The 14,461-nt window shown below is 40.4% G+C and overlaps 3 protein-coding genes, 7 non-coding genes and 1 pseudogene across 22 annotated transcripts in view; 2 read left to right on the top strand and 9 right to left on the bottom strand.

Annotated features, from left to right (window-relative positions):
- Positions 1 to 3,164, top strand: part of Cep295 (centrosomal protein 295) — a 43,343-nt gene extending 40,179 nt beyond the window's left edge. For 4 of the 5 annotated variants that reach the window (XM_029482145.1, XM_021171954.2, XM_029482144.1 and 1 more), the window contains exons 25-28: positions 1,884 to 2,021; positions 2,173 to 2,266; positions 2,352 to 2,486; positions 2,958 to 3,098. In XM_029482145.1, the coding sequence (XP_029338005.1) occupies positions 1,884 to 2,021; positions 2,173 to 2,266; positions 2,352 to 2,486; positions 2,958 to 2,974 (384 nt within the window). In that variant the 3' untranslated portion in view covers positions 2,975 to 3,098. Of the gene's footprint in view, positions 1 to 1,883; positions 2,022 to 2,172; positions 2,267 to 2,351; positions 2,487 to 2,957 lie in introns of all 5 variants that reach the window. The other variant, XM_029482146.1, reaches the window with a different exon arrangement.
- Taf1d (TATA-box binding protein associated factor, RNA polymerase I subunit D) lies at positions 3,101 to 14,059 on the bottom strand. Of its 8 annotated transcripts, none has more exons than XM_029482156.1 (12): positions 13,996 to 14,059; positions 12,630 to 12,726; positions 11,538 to 11,925; positions 9,966 to 10,141; positions 9,620 to 9,671; positions 8,404 to 8,572; positions 7,098 to 7,156; positions 5,908 to 5,950; positions 5,677 to 5,709; positions 4,782 to 4,811; positions 4,468 to 4,525; positions 3,101 to 3,189 (listed from the first exon to the last, which is right to left on the bottom strand). In XM_029482156.1, the coding sequence occupies exons 2-7, from the start codon at positions 12,698 to 12,700 to the stop codon at positions 7,146 to 7,148; spliced, it is 867 nt and encodes a 288-aa protein (XP_029338016.1). In that variant the 5' UTR covers positions 12,701 to 12,726; positions 13,996 to 14,059; the 3' UTR covers positions 3,101 to 3,189; positions 4,468 to 4,525; positions 4,782 to 4,811; positions 5,677 to 5,709; positions 5,908 to 5,950; positions 7,098 to 7,145. The 8 variants fall into 8 exon arrangements, with proteins under 8 accessions (XP_029338016.1, XP_029338013.1, XP_029338011.1 ...); XM_029482153.1 differs by having other exon boundaries at positions 6,034 to 8,156; positions 13,996 to 14,051; XM_029482151.1 differs by having other exon boundaries at positions 5,908 to 6,188; positions 7,098 to 8,156; positions 13,996 to 14,051.
- LOC115032008 lies at positions 3,250 to 3,383 on the bottom strand. Its single transcript, XR_003837657.1, has one exon. It is a non-coding gene; the product is annotated as a small nucleolar RNA SNORA25 (small nucleolar RNA).
- LOC115032014 lies at positions 3,458 to 3,573 on the bottom strand. The gene has a single exon (XR_003837663.1). It is a non-coding gene; the product is annotated as a small nucleolar RNA SNORA32 (small nucleolar RNA).
- Positions 4,315 to 4,388, bottom strand: LOC115032002. The gene has a single exon (XR_003837651.1). It is a non-coding gene; the product is annotated as a small nucleolar RNA Z40 (small nucleolar RNA).
- Positions 4,595 to 4,727, bottom strand: LOC115032010. Its single transcript, XR_003837659.1, has one exon. It is a non-coding gene; the product is annotated as a small nucleolar RNA SNORA1 (small nucleolar RNA).
- LOC115032003 lies at positions 4,954 to 5,090 on the bottom strand. The gene has a single exon (XR_003837652.1). It is a non-coding gene; the product is annotated as a small nucleolar RNA SNORA8 (small nucleolar RNA).
- Positions 5,796 to 5,866, bottom strand: LOC115032074. The gene has a single exon (XR_003837712.1). It is a non-coding gene; the product is annotated as a small nucleolar RNA SNORD5 (small nucleolar RNA).
- On the bottom strand, positions 6,006 to 6,136 carry LOC115032015. Its single transcript, XR_003837664.1, has one exon. It is a non-coding gene; the product is annotated as a small nucleolar RNA SNORA18 (small nucleolar RNA).
- LOC115032068 lies at positions 7,256 to 7,361 on the bottom strand (annotated as a pseudogene).
- Positions 14,060 to 14,115: 56 nt separating the features above from the next.
- C9H11orf54 (chromosome 9 C11orf54 homolog) overlaps positions 14,116 to 14,461 on the top strand; it is a 24,174-nt gene continuing 23,828 nt past the window's right edge. Inside the window, exon 1 of one of the 2 annotated variants that reach the window (XM_021171948.2) lies at positions 14,116 to 14,237. The gene's annotated coding sequence lies outside the window, so the exon portion shown is untranslated. The remainder of the gene's footprint in view (positions 14,238 to 14,461) is intronic. The other variant, XM_029482149.1, reaches the window with a different exon arrangement.

The following is a 14,461-nucleotide window of genomic DNA, read 5'->3' as shown; positions in this document are numbered from 1 at the left end:
TGAACTTCTGGGAACAAGCTTTTAAGTCTTACACAATTTCATGGCTCTGCCACCCTAATGACCTTGTCTAGGAAAATTATTGAACATATATAAATGTATGTAAGAGCATTGGTATAAGGTATATAAGGTAGCTCTATTTCTCACATCCTTTTTCCTGGGAGAAATTGTAAATAGAAACCGGCCTGAAACCTCCAGTCTGAACTCAGATCATGTAGGACTTTAATCGTTGAACAAACGAGTCATTAATAGCTTCGGCACCATTGACAAGTCCAACATTGAGGTTGTAAACCCTAATTGTTGATATGAACTCTTGAATAGGATTGTGCTGTTGTCCCTAGGGTAACTTGGTCTGTTGATCAAAAACACTTTTGGGTCAATAATAAGTTCATTTGAGTTGTGGTCTATGTTAAAATATTTCAAAGGATTTGGCTCTCAGAGGTCACCCCATTCCAAATCTTTCAAAATTTGATTGTGAACCAATAGGTTGATTTATTAATAATTAAACTAGTTAACTAATGCTCCATGGGGTCTTTTTGTCTTATATTATTCCAGCCTCTTTACTGGAAGGTCAATTTCACTCATTGAAAATAAGAGACAATTGAACCCTCATTCTAGTTCCTAATTAAGGACTAAATTATGTTACCTTTGCACAGTCAGGATACTGCAGCAGTTTAACATTAGTCACTGGGTAGGCAATGCCTCTAATAGTTATACTTCTTTTAATCTTTCCTTAAAGCACCCCTGTGTTGGACTAATAGATTAGGGTTAGGTAAATTAATTGGAGGAGTAATACCTACGGTCTGATAACTTCCAAGTTGTTAACACATCTGTGCTAGAATTACTCGTTACTCATATCAACAGTATTTCATCTATAAAATTAATAGGTTAACACCTATCAACCAAACTTTTCACCCCTACCTAAAATTTTTGCTACATAGGTTCATAAATTATCTTTAGGTTAGCTCATTTGGTTTTGGATTCTTTTATCTAATTTTTGAGTTTTTCCCTTATAAGTTTTTTTTTTTTTTTTTTTTGGTTTTTCAAGACAAGGGTTTCTCTGTGTAGTCCTGTCTGTCCTGGAACTCTGTAGCCCAGGCTGGTCTCAAACTCAGAAATCCGCCTGCTTCTACCTCCCGAGAGCTGGGATTAAAGGCGTGCGCCACCACGCCCAGCTCCCTCATAAGATTTCTATGTCAGAAGTATCCAGTGACTTTGATGTTAACCCACACTGTGATTATGCCAAGCACTTTCCAGCACCTTTCCCCTCATAAATTAGCTATTGAAATTTATAATAAATTTGAGAAGGGCAATGTGTACTTCATTGCTTTCCCTAACAAAATACCACAGTATGGTATAGGCAAGTATTGTTCTGACTTGATGTGAGGGTGCCAAGTAGATTAGCTGGCATATAGTTATCAGTGTCTCTAAGTGTAGAAAGGCTACTAATTGAGATTTTATCTGCATCTGCCTATGGGATTGTTTTGAGCCTAATAGAGATTCATTCTACTAGGGCAGCCCCAATATACAGGATGGCTGAAAGATGTAATTATTTGTCCCCATGGAAGAACATATCCTATGAATGCAGTGGCATTAATGATCAGGGGTAGGGTAGTGTGACTTAGTGAAATAAAAATCCGATTCTAATCATTTTGTAGTGAACAACAAAAGCTGAGAATATCATTGTGGGCAATATTCATGGTATGGCAATTTCTAGGTCAAATAGGAATAGCTACTAGGAAAAATTTTATTGAAAAGTCTGCATTCATCTCTTTCCAAAATCTAATTTAAATGGACCTGTAAGCCCACCTTTAGGGGCACACCAGTAATTACCCCAGGCTTTGCTAACCTAGCATCATGCAGGACAGTTCTTCTCTGTTAACCAGGAAACGGATACTGGCTATGGTATAATGGAAGAACCAGATCTCACTCTAGTGAGTACTAGTGACATCAGCTTCACTGAAACAGATCTTGCAAACTTAACCCTTGAAGACAGAGAAGACAATGAAGCACAGTTTTTTCAGGTAAATGCCTTCACCAAAACTGCTAGAACAGGCTGTTCTTGGGCCAAACAGCCCGACTTTAAGTTAAAAAGTATTAAAAAATAAACACGAGACTGGGAGGTGGGAGGAAAGCAAGATGCTAGCAAACCCAAAATGACTCTCTTGGAACTAGGCAGATGTTGTTCTACCTACGTCTTCAATGGAAACCTCTGTTTGTGGAGCTGTATCAGAGCCTTATGTGGACCAACCCACAGCGGCACCTTCAGGTAAACCCCTTTTTAATCAGCTTGATAACATTAACTCATAATGTTGAGGTGAAACCCATGAATAATTTTTTCTCAAATATTACAGCTACATCAGGTAGTTTACAAGAAGTATTTATGACAAGACAGACACTTATGGAACGATCTTACCAGAGGCAGAGAGAGATCTGGAATAAAACTCGACTCCCTCAAACCAAAGTATCCAAAGAGAAGCTACCTACAGGTATGTAGGGCATTTTTTCTCTATTTGGTGTTTCCCTCTTTGTGAGAAGGGCCACTTCCAACTACTTCACTGAAAATGCTTGTCAGTTATAAAGCATATCTATATAGTGTGATATCCAATTTGTATCTGTCTGGTTGCTAGGCAGCATGTAAATATGGCCCTTGAATTCCCGATCTTTCCAAGACTTTCAGCATCTAATGAGATGGATGTATCTTATGGATTTCTGTATATTGAACCATCCAGGGATGAAGTCTACTCTTGATCTGTATCTAAATTTGTATTCTATTTGTTTGGTTCCCTAAGGCACAGTAGAGATTACAAAGACTTAAGACTCAAAGAACCCATTAATCACTGCTTTTCAGGTTCCTGCAGGGTGTGAATAAAGTGACTCTTCCTAAAGAGAAAAAAGCTGTCCTCAGGGCACTTATTTTGCTATGTGTGCCAGCCTAATTCCACAAATTTCTCTTACAGGTTACACAGGCAGTTAGCTGGGGTGAAACAGCAAAGAGATGAATGAAAGCAAGAAAAAGGATGAGCCTTTCATCAACAAAGTACAAATTGAAATAAAACACTAGAAACTCCAGACCCAAAATACATACAAACTATATAAAATGTTTTTACTGTATATAATTATTTATTTTTTTAAATTAAGTCAAATAAATTATTTGAGGAATTTGATTCCTTTGCTGTCCATCCAGGTCACCTGAAAGAGAAGACAAGACAATGAGAGATGTGTTAATGAGTTAAATGATTCAGGGAAATGTATGTTATCTTCTCAGAAAAACACAGCACTATCAAAACAGTGCAGGATTGTCTCTGTGAAGAACATCAATCTTTGGTCACAGCGTTAAGAGCTGTGGGTTTTATAGCCCAAAAAAGCCCTCTTTGAAATGACCTTCATTGTATGTATATGGGCTCCCCTTCCATATACATACCTTTCTCAAATGTCCCAGTCAGCCACCCATCCACCACCATGTTCCCAACAGGTTCCCAACAGCATATAAGAACCTCATGGGAACTTCTTTTTATGGTCATGTCCACAGCAAATGAGAAACTGCATTCTAGAATACCATTATAAAAATGACCCTAACTTGCCTTTCTTATCTGTCTTTGGTTTAAAGACAGTCTTTGACAGCTTCTAAGGTTTTGTGTGTGTGTCAGGGGTGTTTGTTTTTTGATTTTTCGAGACAGGGTTTCTCTGTGTAGTCCTGGCTGTCCTGGAACTCACTCTGTAGACCAGGCTAGCCTAGAACTCAGAAATCCACCTGCCTCTGCCTCCCAAGTGCTGGGATTACAGGCGTGTGCCTCCACTGCCTGGCAACTTCTAAGGGTGTTTGTTTTATGAGACAGGGTTTCTCTGTATAGTTCTGGCTGTCCTGGAACTCACTCTGTAGACCAGGCTGGCCTCGAACTCAGAAATCCACCTGCTTCTGCCTCCCAAGTGCTGGGATTACAGGCGTGTGCCTCCACTGCCTGGCAACTTCTAAGGGTGTTTGTTTTATGAGACAGGGTTTCTCTGTATAGTTCTGGCTGTCCTGGAACTCACTCTGTAGACCAGGCTGGCCTCGAACTCAGAAATCCACCTGCCTCTGCCTCCCAAGTGCTGGGATTAAAGGCGTGCACCTCCACGCCCGCTACTTCTAAGTTCTTAACCTTAGGGAGGAAATTTGTTTCAAAGAATTATAAATTCCTACAAAAGACTCCTCAAAATCAGAGTGCTAAAACTAGGGGGAAATGAATAACTACAGTACTGTAACTTTATACCCAGATGGGCTATGTGAAGCTAGACTATCTTGCTCACCTATGAGTCACCAAGTCTATCCAATATAGATGTTCAGAAAGGCTACTTTCATTCAGCCCATTCAGAGCAGTTGAACATTTTTGCCCATCATCACAACATCATTTATGGTAGTTTTTCAAGCCTGGCAGTGAATTTCAGTATTACCTCATTTCACATGTGGTTTCAGAGTTAACATCTTACCAGAAGATTTGAGGATTTCTTCAATTTATTTTAGGGACCCTTCAAGTTATCTTTAAACCTACAAAATTGATCATAAGAAATTATTATAAAATGAATTAACATGTTTTTGCAGTTGAGTATAGCACACAAATGTTACAGGTCTCATTGTCACCACTGTAATTTATCTGCTGTGATGGAAGCATGACCTGTATCTCAATTTAGCCACATTGACCAGTTCTGGACAATGACCAACAATGCCCATTCTTATGTACAATGAGGCTCATATATGATATATCTAGTAAGTAAAGACAGCAAGAAAAAGAAAAATGCCTTACCATTTTAGGGTAGGGTTCACTTGTGTCATCCTAGGAAGAAAAGGAATAGGTCATTTATCAGGCAACCAAGCTTTAAGACCAAGTAGGTTAAGACCCCCACACTGAGATCAAACTTGCAAGTTGCTCTTCCCTCCCCAACACACCTACATACAAAAATGTATGTACTATGAAAAACTGTATCATTAGAAATACCAGGTTTAACATGCACAAAGCCAAGAAACCAACGATGCCAGATAGTGAGTTTCTATCGCACTGTCTTTTGAACACCCAGCAGGAAAGAACTGCTGAGTGCAGATACCGTGCAGTGCAAAATCCTAAGCCCTTTACTGGGTAGACTTTCAACTATTGAGTTTATGCAGGAGAGTTACCCCAATGGGAAAATTACTCAAATAGGATTAATGTTCTTTGGGTACATGTACATACATACACACACACACACACACACACACACACACACACACACACACACTGATAATGCATTACCTTCCCTGAGCACTCCAAATACTATTCATTCAAGGTTTCTCACTTCCAGATTTAGCCATCATGTGCGCCTGGCTGCTAGGGTTTTGAACTTATATTTACTGTGCCAGCTACCCAGCCAAGAATTTGATCTTGAGACAAGTTTCCGTTTCTCAGATTGTACTTTAATCTTCTCACTTCAGACTCTCAACTTGTAGAATTTTAGGTGTGGGACTAGTACATGGTGTACTAAATGTTTATCCCTACTGAATGAACATTTCTAGATCTTCTGATCTGCCATTTGAGTGATGTACTAGCCTAGCAAAGTGAGACTTTCTAGGTTGTACACACATAGATAGCAATGGTTTTGCTGAGAACTTACATGCGACCTGGAGATCTACAATTCTTTATACAAAAAACAAAACTAGTTACTTACCAAACATCTCTTAGAGTCTTCTCATATCCATTCCTAGAGAACAACACATGACTTTTAAAAAGGCTATCGTTTCAGTTATAAAAACTGCCAAGTTACTATGATTTACCATCTGCAGCCAGTTCTGTCAGAGTTAATGTTAGTTCATGTTTGGCTCATTCAGCAGTTGAACAGTTAAATTCATCATCTGAACTGGAACGATCTTTTCCCAAAATTATTGTCACTAAAACTTACCTCACACTCACAACTCTAATCTTTATGAAGGAAGTTCCAGTGCCTGAAGTTAAAAACAAACAAACAAAAAAATTAAAACATCAGTTTTATACTTTGTTAGCTGTCTTGTAGTTCCTTCCCACAGACCTAACAGTCAGTCCTGTGAGTCAAGTAAAACCACAAGTTGCTGTATGAGGCGTTTCCAACGATGTCTGGCTACTAGGGAAGCCCCATCGGGATAGACCTCAAAAGCAATCGTTTCAACAACTGTGAAGCTCTCCAGCCATCTTTTATATGGACATCTATGAATAGGAAAGGAAATCACATTGTAATCTCAGAATTTTGCCTAGCTTAAACTCAAGGTTACATTCTTATAGTGCTGAACTCAAGCTCACTTTTACTGTAGTGATTTTTCTTAACCCAGCAACATGGTTGTGCTGGCTGGAATACAGACACACACATACCTTTAATCCTAAACAATGAAGAAACATAAAGCACCCATGAAAGTGATGTCTAAGTAGCAGACAAGATTTAACAGAATAAGATATGCCCAAATGTCAGGAGGAAAGAGAAGCAACGTATGAGGGCAAGAGGCAAGACAGGTTAAGAGAGAACAAGCTAGACACAGGTGAATACAGAATGAGCCAAGAGTGAAGAGCCCAGATCAGAACAGATTGAGAGGTAGTTTGAGGCAGAAGTCAGCTTGAAGGAATATGAGCCAGAACAGCTGAGATGAACCAGACAATGTCAAGGGTGAACTTTTTCAGCAGTCTCCAAGGCTGAAAATATTCTAAACCTACATCAGATTGTAAGCTTCCAAGGCTAGGCCTTCATTAGCAGATGGGCAGTAAGGCTCAGAGACAATTCTATCAGGCAGATAAAATTTAACTATCAGCATCTATAGGTAGATAAAACTAATGGAGCAGTCTGATTCTTAGTTAACTCATACTTTTCAAACACTATATTTGCGATGTTGCAAATTTCTGCTGTAATTTATAAACCATGCTTGAGAAGTTTATAATACTGTAAATTGAGTATAAGACCTTAAAGCCTCACTTTTGCGTTCTTCTGCTAAACATACCTATTCCAGTTCAGTTCATTATTGATTCTAATGTTCTAGGATTTACTGAGGGTTGGAGCAATCTGAAACTTTTATAGAATTAGCATCACTGAAAGTTAACTCTGAAGATGTAAATTTACATGCTACTTACAACACTGAAACATCCATTCATGGGTATCTTCCAGTTCTGACTTCATAATCAAGGCAAGCCTTTAAAAAAAAGGAATATCCATCTACTTCATTACCTTTATAAGGTAAACTATGTATGATATTGGTAGAAACCAAGTTCATCAATAACACCTTTGTGCTTATATTTCTTCTTGTATATATCAAAACTCATACTGAGCAATGAGTTCTGGGTTGCAAGAGGATCCAACAGCTGACAAAAACACAAGTGCTATCAAACAAAGCTGTACATATCTGACACAAAGCCAGTTTTACAATTGTGACCACAGAATGAACAGTAGTAATATTGAAACCCCCCCCTTGGGGAAGATAAGCGATTGTTTAACATAAGACTTGCAGACAGAACCTGGGTGTGGGTTCCAAGAGAAAGCTCAGATAATAACTTTTTTTTTGGTTTCTCTGAATAGTCCTGGCTGTCCTTGAACTCAGAAATCCGCCTGCTCGGACTCCCAAGTGCTGCGATTAAAGGCCCAACTATGAATAGGAAAGGAAATCACATTCTTATAGATGTAATTGTGGTTCAGCTCCCATAACCAAAAATGGCTGGTTAATTACCATCTTGTAACTTTAGATCTCCAGGCACTGATGCCTTCTGATCTGGAATACTGCACACATATGCATGTAGGCAAAACACACAAATATGAAATAATTTGGGCTAAGCACTGAAGAGGCTGGGTTTTATCATTAGTTTATTTTTTCTAGTATAAGAGTTCAAGAGTTTAACCCAATTTTCAGATCATCTCTTAAACTTTCTTCATTCTGTTAAAGGGATGAAATATCCTTTTTTTAAGTAGCTGGTATCTTACTATAAAGAAAGGAGCGGCAAATCCAGATCCAAAGTACAGTCATCATGGCCGTTTTTCCACTGAAAATGGCAAACTCTTCCCTGGACCCTCCTCATAGTCATAGTGGCTGCGACAGACCACAGAGGTGGTGAACCTCCAGATACTCTGGCCCAACATGTTCTGCGAGGGACACAGAAGAAATGGCGGCACCACCTAACTCATTTCTTCATGACCTTGCTCTGCGGAAGACCAAAAGGGCGAGGCTGGGGTTCTTGAATCTAGACATGTATAGGATTGTTAGCATTTTCCTTCCAGAATCACAATCATATTTGCTGTAGTAGTAAAATAATCCTTATAGTATTTCTACTCTGAAATCAAGCAATGAAAAAAGCTTTACTAAGTATTAGCTTTCCACCAGCAAGTTTATCTTCTTCCCCAGATTAGGTCTTGATCTACTTGGCATACACTGTTATCTATGTTCTTTACCTTCTTCGATAGTCACATGATCATCTCCTTTCAAGGTCCTTCTGTGCCCTTTCTGTGTGTGTGTGCCATCTTTGGCTTTTTTAGAAAATTTAGATTCTTTCTTCATCTTCTCTTGTTCCAAGTTTCTCTTCCTTGGGAATTCTGAACTTATTATGAAGCAACTGTCTTCCTGCATTTAATAGAAAAAAAACCTAGTAACTAAACTTACCACTGACTGGTGGGTGAGTGCAAATATATTCCTCCTACACCAGCTCTATTTTCTCATTTGACAGCACACCAGATTAGCTAAAAGTTCTTTAGTATTTTATCAGGAGCTAGATCAGTGGTTAAGAACACTGGCTTTTCAGGGCTGGAAAGATGCCTCAGCAGTTAAACACCAATGGCTGTTCTTTCAGAGGTACTGCATTAAATTTCAGCAACCACATGGTAAATGTGACCTGCTGCCCTCTTCCATTAATCAGGTGTACATGCTGATAAAGCAGTCACACAGTCAAGTAGAAAACAGTATAGAATCAACAGCACAAAATAAGCCACAACACTGGCTTCTTCCCTTACTTTTAAGACTAAGATTCAATTCCTTGCACCTACCAGTTCCAGGCACCAGGCATACACCTGGTATACTTACATGCAAACAAAACATAATACTGAATTTAAAAAAAAATTCTTAAGATTGGAGCCAGGCACAGATACACATTTTGTAAGCCAATAGCAGGAACAAAGACCATGCTGGTAGGTTAATCCACTGGTTTGAGGTCTCAAAGATGCCAGTCTAACCTCTGGCCTCTATATCCTACAAATATTCAAAGCTAGCATTATAACTCAGCAGTATGATACCTAGGCATAAATATAAATGTGGACAAAGCTTCAAACCAACACTTGGGGCTAAGAGGAAGAGTCACAAAAACAAACAAACAAACAAACAAACAAACAACCAAAACCTTGGTTATCATATAGCCTAATGCCGGGCGTGGTGGCACACGCCATTAATCCCAGCACTTGGGAGGCAAAGGCAGGCGGATTTCTGAGTTCGAGGCCAGCCTGGGCTACAGAGTGAGTTCCAGGACTACAGAGAAACCCTGTCTCGAAAACCAAAAAAAAAAAAAAAAAAAAAAAAAAATCAAGTAGCCTAAATAGTAGTTCCACTCTTAAACAAAATTTCAATAGTATACAACTTGTACATTCTGTAAATGAAACAGAATAAAAACCAGCCACTTACAACCAACTTGATATCACACTCAGACTGAGGACTTGTTGCTTCATCTTCAGTTCTGTAACAGTAAATGGAATGTGTCACAAATCTTACCTAGTATAGTCAAAGAAAAATAATCCTCCCAAAACGGAGGCCCTGTGCATATACCTCGGATTAAACAATCTTAAATGGACTAGAAGTTATGATTACTACTGAAGAATCTTATAGGATCTTCATTTTATAGATGCACAACCCAGCACTTGAGAGGCAGGTAAATGAGTTCAACCCTAGCCAAAGCTGTACAGTAGTGACTGTCTTTAAATTAACTTAAAAATGACAAACCCCATAAATTACCCTTCAAGATCCAACTTACAATGGCTCTTCAATAGGAGAAAGTGAACCATCATCATCCATGTATTTGTGCCTACGAGTGTCAAGGTCCTCCTTTTCTAAATCTTCCCCAGCGTGCATTTCCTTCAAGCATTCCTTAAGGTGGTGTTCATACTTGAGTTTCTCAATGTGGTGAAAAAATCCTCGTGCAACAGCTTGCTGCAAGTTAGAACACACAATTCCTTAAATATTAAAACATCATATACTAATTATAATCAAGCTTGAAACTGTACCAAGGGGCTAAATAAACAATGGCTTGCTGTTCATCTGAAGGACCAGATTTGAGAGCACAGAAACCATGTAAATGTTATGCGCATGATGGTTCTACTGTAATTCCAGACTTGGGTAGTAAAGACAATAAGAACAAGGTGAAGCCGGGCATGGTGGCGCACGCCTTTAATCCCAGCACTCCGGAGGCAGAGGCAGGCGGATTTCTGTTCGAGGCCAGCCTGGTCTACAAAGTGAGTTCCAGGACAGCCAGGGCTATACAGAGAAACCCTGTCTCGAAAAACCAAAAAAAAAAAAAAAAGAACAAGGTGAATAGGAAGACAACTGGCAAACTTCGCCATGTCTCCACGTGCATACACAAAGAAATACAAAGTAGATGTTAATCCTGATTACATTTTCCGACCACTTGCAATCATTCAACATTTAATACTCAAACATTTGAGAAACCTAAGTAGTATCTGGGTACTTGAGTTTCTCTCTAGCCCTTGACTAGTTAACTTTGACTGTCAATTTGGCATAGCTCAGAATTACCCTAGAAGGGATCCTCAAAAGAGGATCTTTGGGGCTGATGAGATGGCTCAGTGGGTAAGAGCACCCGACTGCTCTTCTGAAGGTCCAGAGTTCAAATCCCAGCAATCACATGGTGGCTCACAACCATCCGTAACGAGATCTGGCGACCTCTTCTGGAGTGTCTGAAGATAGCTACAGTGAACTTACATATAATAAATAAATAAATCTTAAAAAAAAAAAACTCTGACCTATTTTATTAAAAAAAAAAAAAAGAGGATCTTTGTATGATTGCCTAGATTGTGGGTGTTACCATTCTGAGCAAGAGGTCCTAGGCTAACAATGCACAGGACCAGCAGCTTCCTTCATGGTCCTATTCTCCAGCCCTTCCTGGGTACTTCTAAAAGTGGGCCTTATATGATACCATACCTTCTGACCTTGTAATCAAAGGTTTGATTACTGCTGAAAAGAAAGCTGGGTATGATATGCTTCAGAATAGGTTAGAGATAATAATATAAAGGGACCTGTATAAGGAACCTTGTTGGAGTATAACTCCATAAATCTGTGTGCACACTGTAAATATGCTTGTGCACATTTCTCTTGTGATGCAAGAGTGAAAACTGGAGCACTTTATATAGATGTCACTATTGTTATTTTGTCTTTTTTTTTTTTTTCCAGAGCTGAGGACCGAACCCAGGGCCTTGCGCTTGCACCACTGAGCTTAACAATCTGTTTCAGGTTTCCCTCCAACAATTAAGAATGGCCAACAAACCATTCAATCTTACCTAATATATTCACCTACATTAAAAAAAAAACTCACCTCATATGTTAAAATTTTCTTCCAAGGTAAAGGTTTTCTTCCACTCTCGGATTCTAAGAATGGAAACACAGCTCCTTTGTCTTTAATTTGTTTTGCATCTATTTGCGACCTTCTAGTGTTCCTCGTTCCAGATGGTCTTCCTCTTGGTCTTAATTTTGGCTCATATTTCCTCTTTTTTCTCCTTTTCCTCTTTTTCCGTTTCTTTTTCTTAAATCTTTCAAAAATAGCCTTTAAAGTCAGAGGCCTTGGTTCTATAGAAGAGTCACTTGATGTATCTGTTTCAACACTTGCAGGTAAAGTAGCACGTTTCACAGTAGGGTGTCTTTGCTCTTGTGTAGGTGAAGGAACACACTGGGTTTTAAATAAGCTGCCATCAGACGAGTCATCACTAAAAACAAAAATGAAACCGCATCAGTTATTAGCTATAATCCTCCCCAAGGATTGGGGCCATTGTGACAAGGCCATGCTCCCAATCATGCATTCCTTCAGTTCACAGCTCCAACACCCTTTACTGACCGACCTTAGAACACCAGGAAAGACAGACAAAAGCATGACAAACCTAAGAACCATGTTAAAATTTCAAAGTACATTTCTTCAAAGATCAACCCCCTAAAACCATACCCAGCATTTTAGAATAGATTCAGTACCAGTTAACCACTGGTACTTACCATTATATCTAAAACAAGACATAGTTGGTTAAAATGTTCAGTTTTAACTTTCAAAAGCACCACTTAATCACTACCTACTAAACAAAAATGGGCCAATAAAACCAGAACTAGCCCCCTAAATGTAGTTTTCTTGGAAAAAATAGACTTCCATTTCTACATGTTCAGGTTGGTAGAATTACAGTTTTAATCAAACTGTTATTAGCCAAGCGAATATAAATGCTAATTGAGGTTCTCTCTATCTTTAAGGACAAGCATTACAAACAACTTACTGGAGTGTAGGGTGTAGTAACATGCCTTTAATCCCAACTCTAGATGGGCAGGATTATCTAGGTGAGGGCAGCCTTGGCTCTATCTACTGAGATGCTGTCTAAATAAATTGAACATTTGGACTGAATCTATAGTTTACCCACAAAAGCTACCTTACCTTTGGTTTCCAGTATCTCCAGCTGTATCCGATGCCACACAGACAGCAGAATTCACTTCTGATTGAGCCATCGCTTTTCTCTGCCTTACCCAGTTTTCTGCAATTACAGAGTTCAATGATGTACCTTCCCATACATAGCATTCTAAGTTCAGCATACTCCTTCCCACTGTGTGAATTTCTGTAAAATCCCTATGGATAGTACATTTTATATTTACTTTAAAGCCTGAGTGGGCTTGTTTCCAGCATCCACATCGGGTTGCTCACAATCTCCTGTTAAGTCCAGCTCCCTGTTACTGATCTTTTGTCTTCCAGAGTACCCTCACACATGTGGCATACATAGTAAGTTTTCTTTAAATATGCGAGTGAAAACAAAGAAGCCACATTCCAATGCAGTGTTTTCTCTCTAAATCTACCCCCAAAACCCGACATGGCTTTAACCACCACCTAGCCTCACAGTAGCATTTCTAACTCCAATCTGGGCTGCGAACTCGACACTGAAACAGAGTTCGGGTAGTTGGGATATGGCGATAGTGGCTCAAAAATCACTAGTGATCAAATGGTCACAGGCCTGTAATCTTAACAGCGTGTAAAAGGACCTTTAGATTAAGGCTGAGACGATAGCCTAGCAGTTAAGAATACTGTGAATGGACTAAGATTAGACTTCCAGAACCCACATGGCAGCCTAAAAATAGCTGTAAGCAGTCCTAAGAGATTCGATGTCTTCTGGGCTCTGTGAGCACTGCGTGCACGTGGTGTAGAAATATTACGCAGGTAAAACGGCCATATGTACTAAAGGAGAAAAAGCTTCGGTTTTCCTGGACTACACAAAATCCTAGAACTAATCACAACTTTCGAGGCTAAGAAAAACAGGGTGACTACGACCTTAGATTGCAAAATGCCCGCTACATGAATTGCTTTTTTAAATTAACCCATCAAAACTGAAATTTAAGGTTGGCCCGTTCGCCCCAACGATACGCCTGTGAGTAAATCAAAGATAATTCCTAGGAATCACTCCCACCTGTACGCTACTTTACAGTTCCGAGACTACAAGCTTTGGAGGCCACGTGGTGAGCTGTGTCCGTGGGCCGGCTGCAAGACCGTTTCGGAACGTAACGTAAGAGAAGTGCGCAGGCAGCACCGGGCCTTCCACGGCACTAAAAACGTCCTCCAGGCCCAGAACACCTCGGCCTCTCCCAACAGCGACCCGGAGCCTCGCGCGGCCTGCGGATGGGGGGATCCCGGCCCGCTCCGCTGCTCCTGGCCCTACAATAGCGCCGTTTCCGCGCGGACAGCCGCCCAAAGAGCCCCGCCCTGCGGCCCCGTCGCCCGCAGCGGACCTGAGCGGCCACAGTGAACAACCACTTACCTCTCCCGCCGCGTCGAAAAGAGCGCTCCTGCGCCCAGCAGCCGGACTAGGACAAGGATGAAATCTCGCGTGAGTACACGTTGGTGGGCGTGACTGTGCGTGTGGTGGGCGGGCCTCCGGGAGGGGCGGTACCCCGGCTCTCCCTTGGCCTTGAGCTATCAGAAAAGACTGGCAGGAGACTAAACCTGTGTTCCTGAGTGGAAAGAAGGCATTCCTGCAAGTGGGAGGACACTGCGGGTCAGGTGAGCGTCGATTTGTTGTGGTGACTGAGCCCGCAGTGTGCCAAGCTCTCTGTCAGACTAAGGGTGGCATGTGTTATGGATTTCTGTACTGTCCCTGTGTACTCACTTGCCTTCTACTTTTTTTTTTTTTTTTTGGTTTTCTAGACAGGGTTTCTCTGTGTAGCCCTGGCTGTCCTGGAACTCACTTTGTAGACCAGGCTGGCCTCGAACTCAGAAATCCGCCT

The sequence above is a fragment of the Mus caroli genome, chromosome 9, assembly GCF_900094665.2.
Source record: "Mus caroli chromosome 9, CAROLI_EIJ_v1.1, whole genome shotgun sequence".
In the NCBI taxonomy this organism is placed as follows: domain Eukaryota; kingdom Metazoa; phylum Chordata; class Mammalia; order Rodentia; family Muridae; genus Mus; species Mus caroli.
Note: the sequence above shows the minus strand (reverse complement) of the source record. Positions and strands in the feature narration are given on the sequence as shown.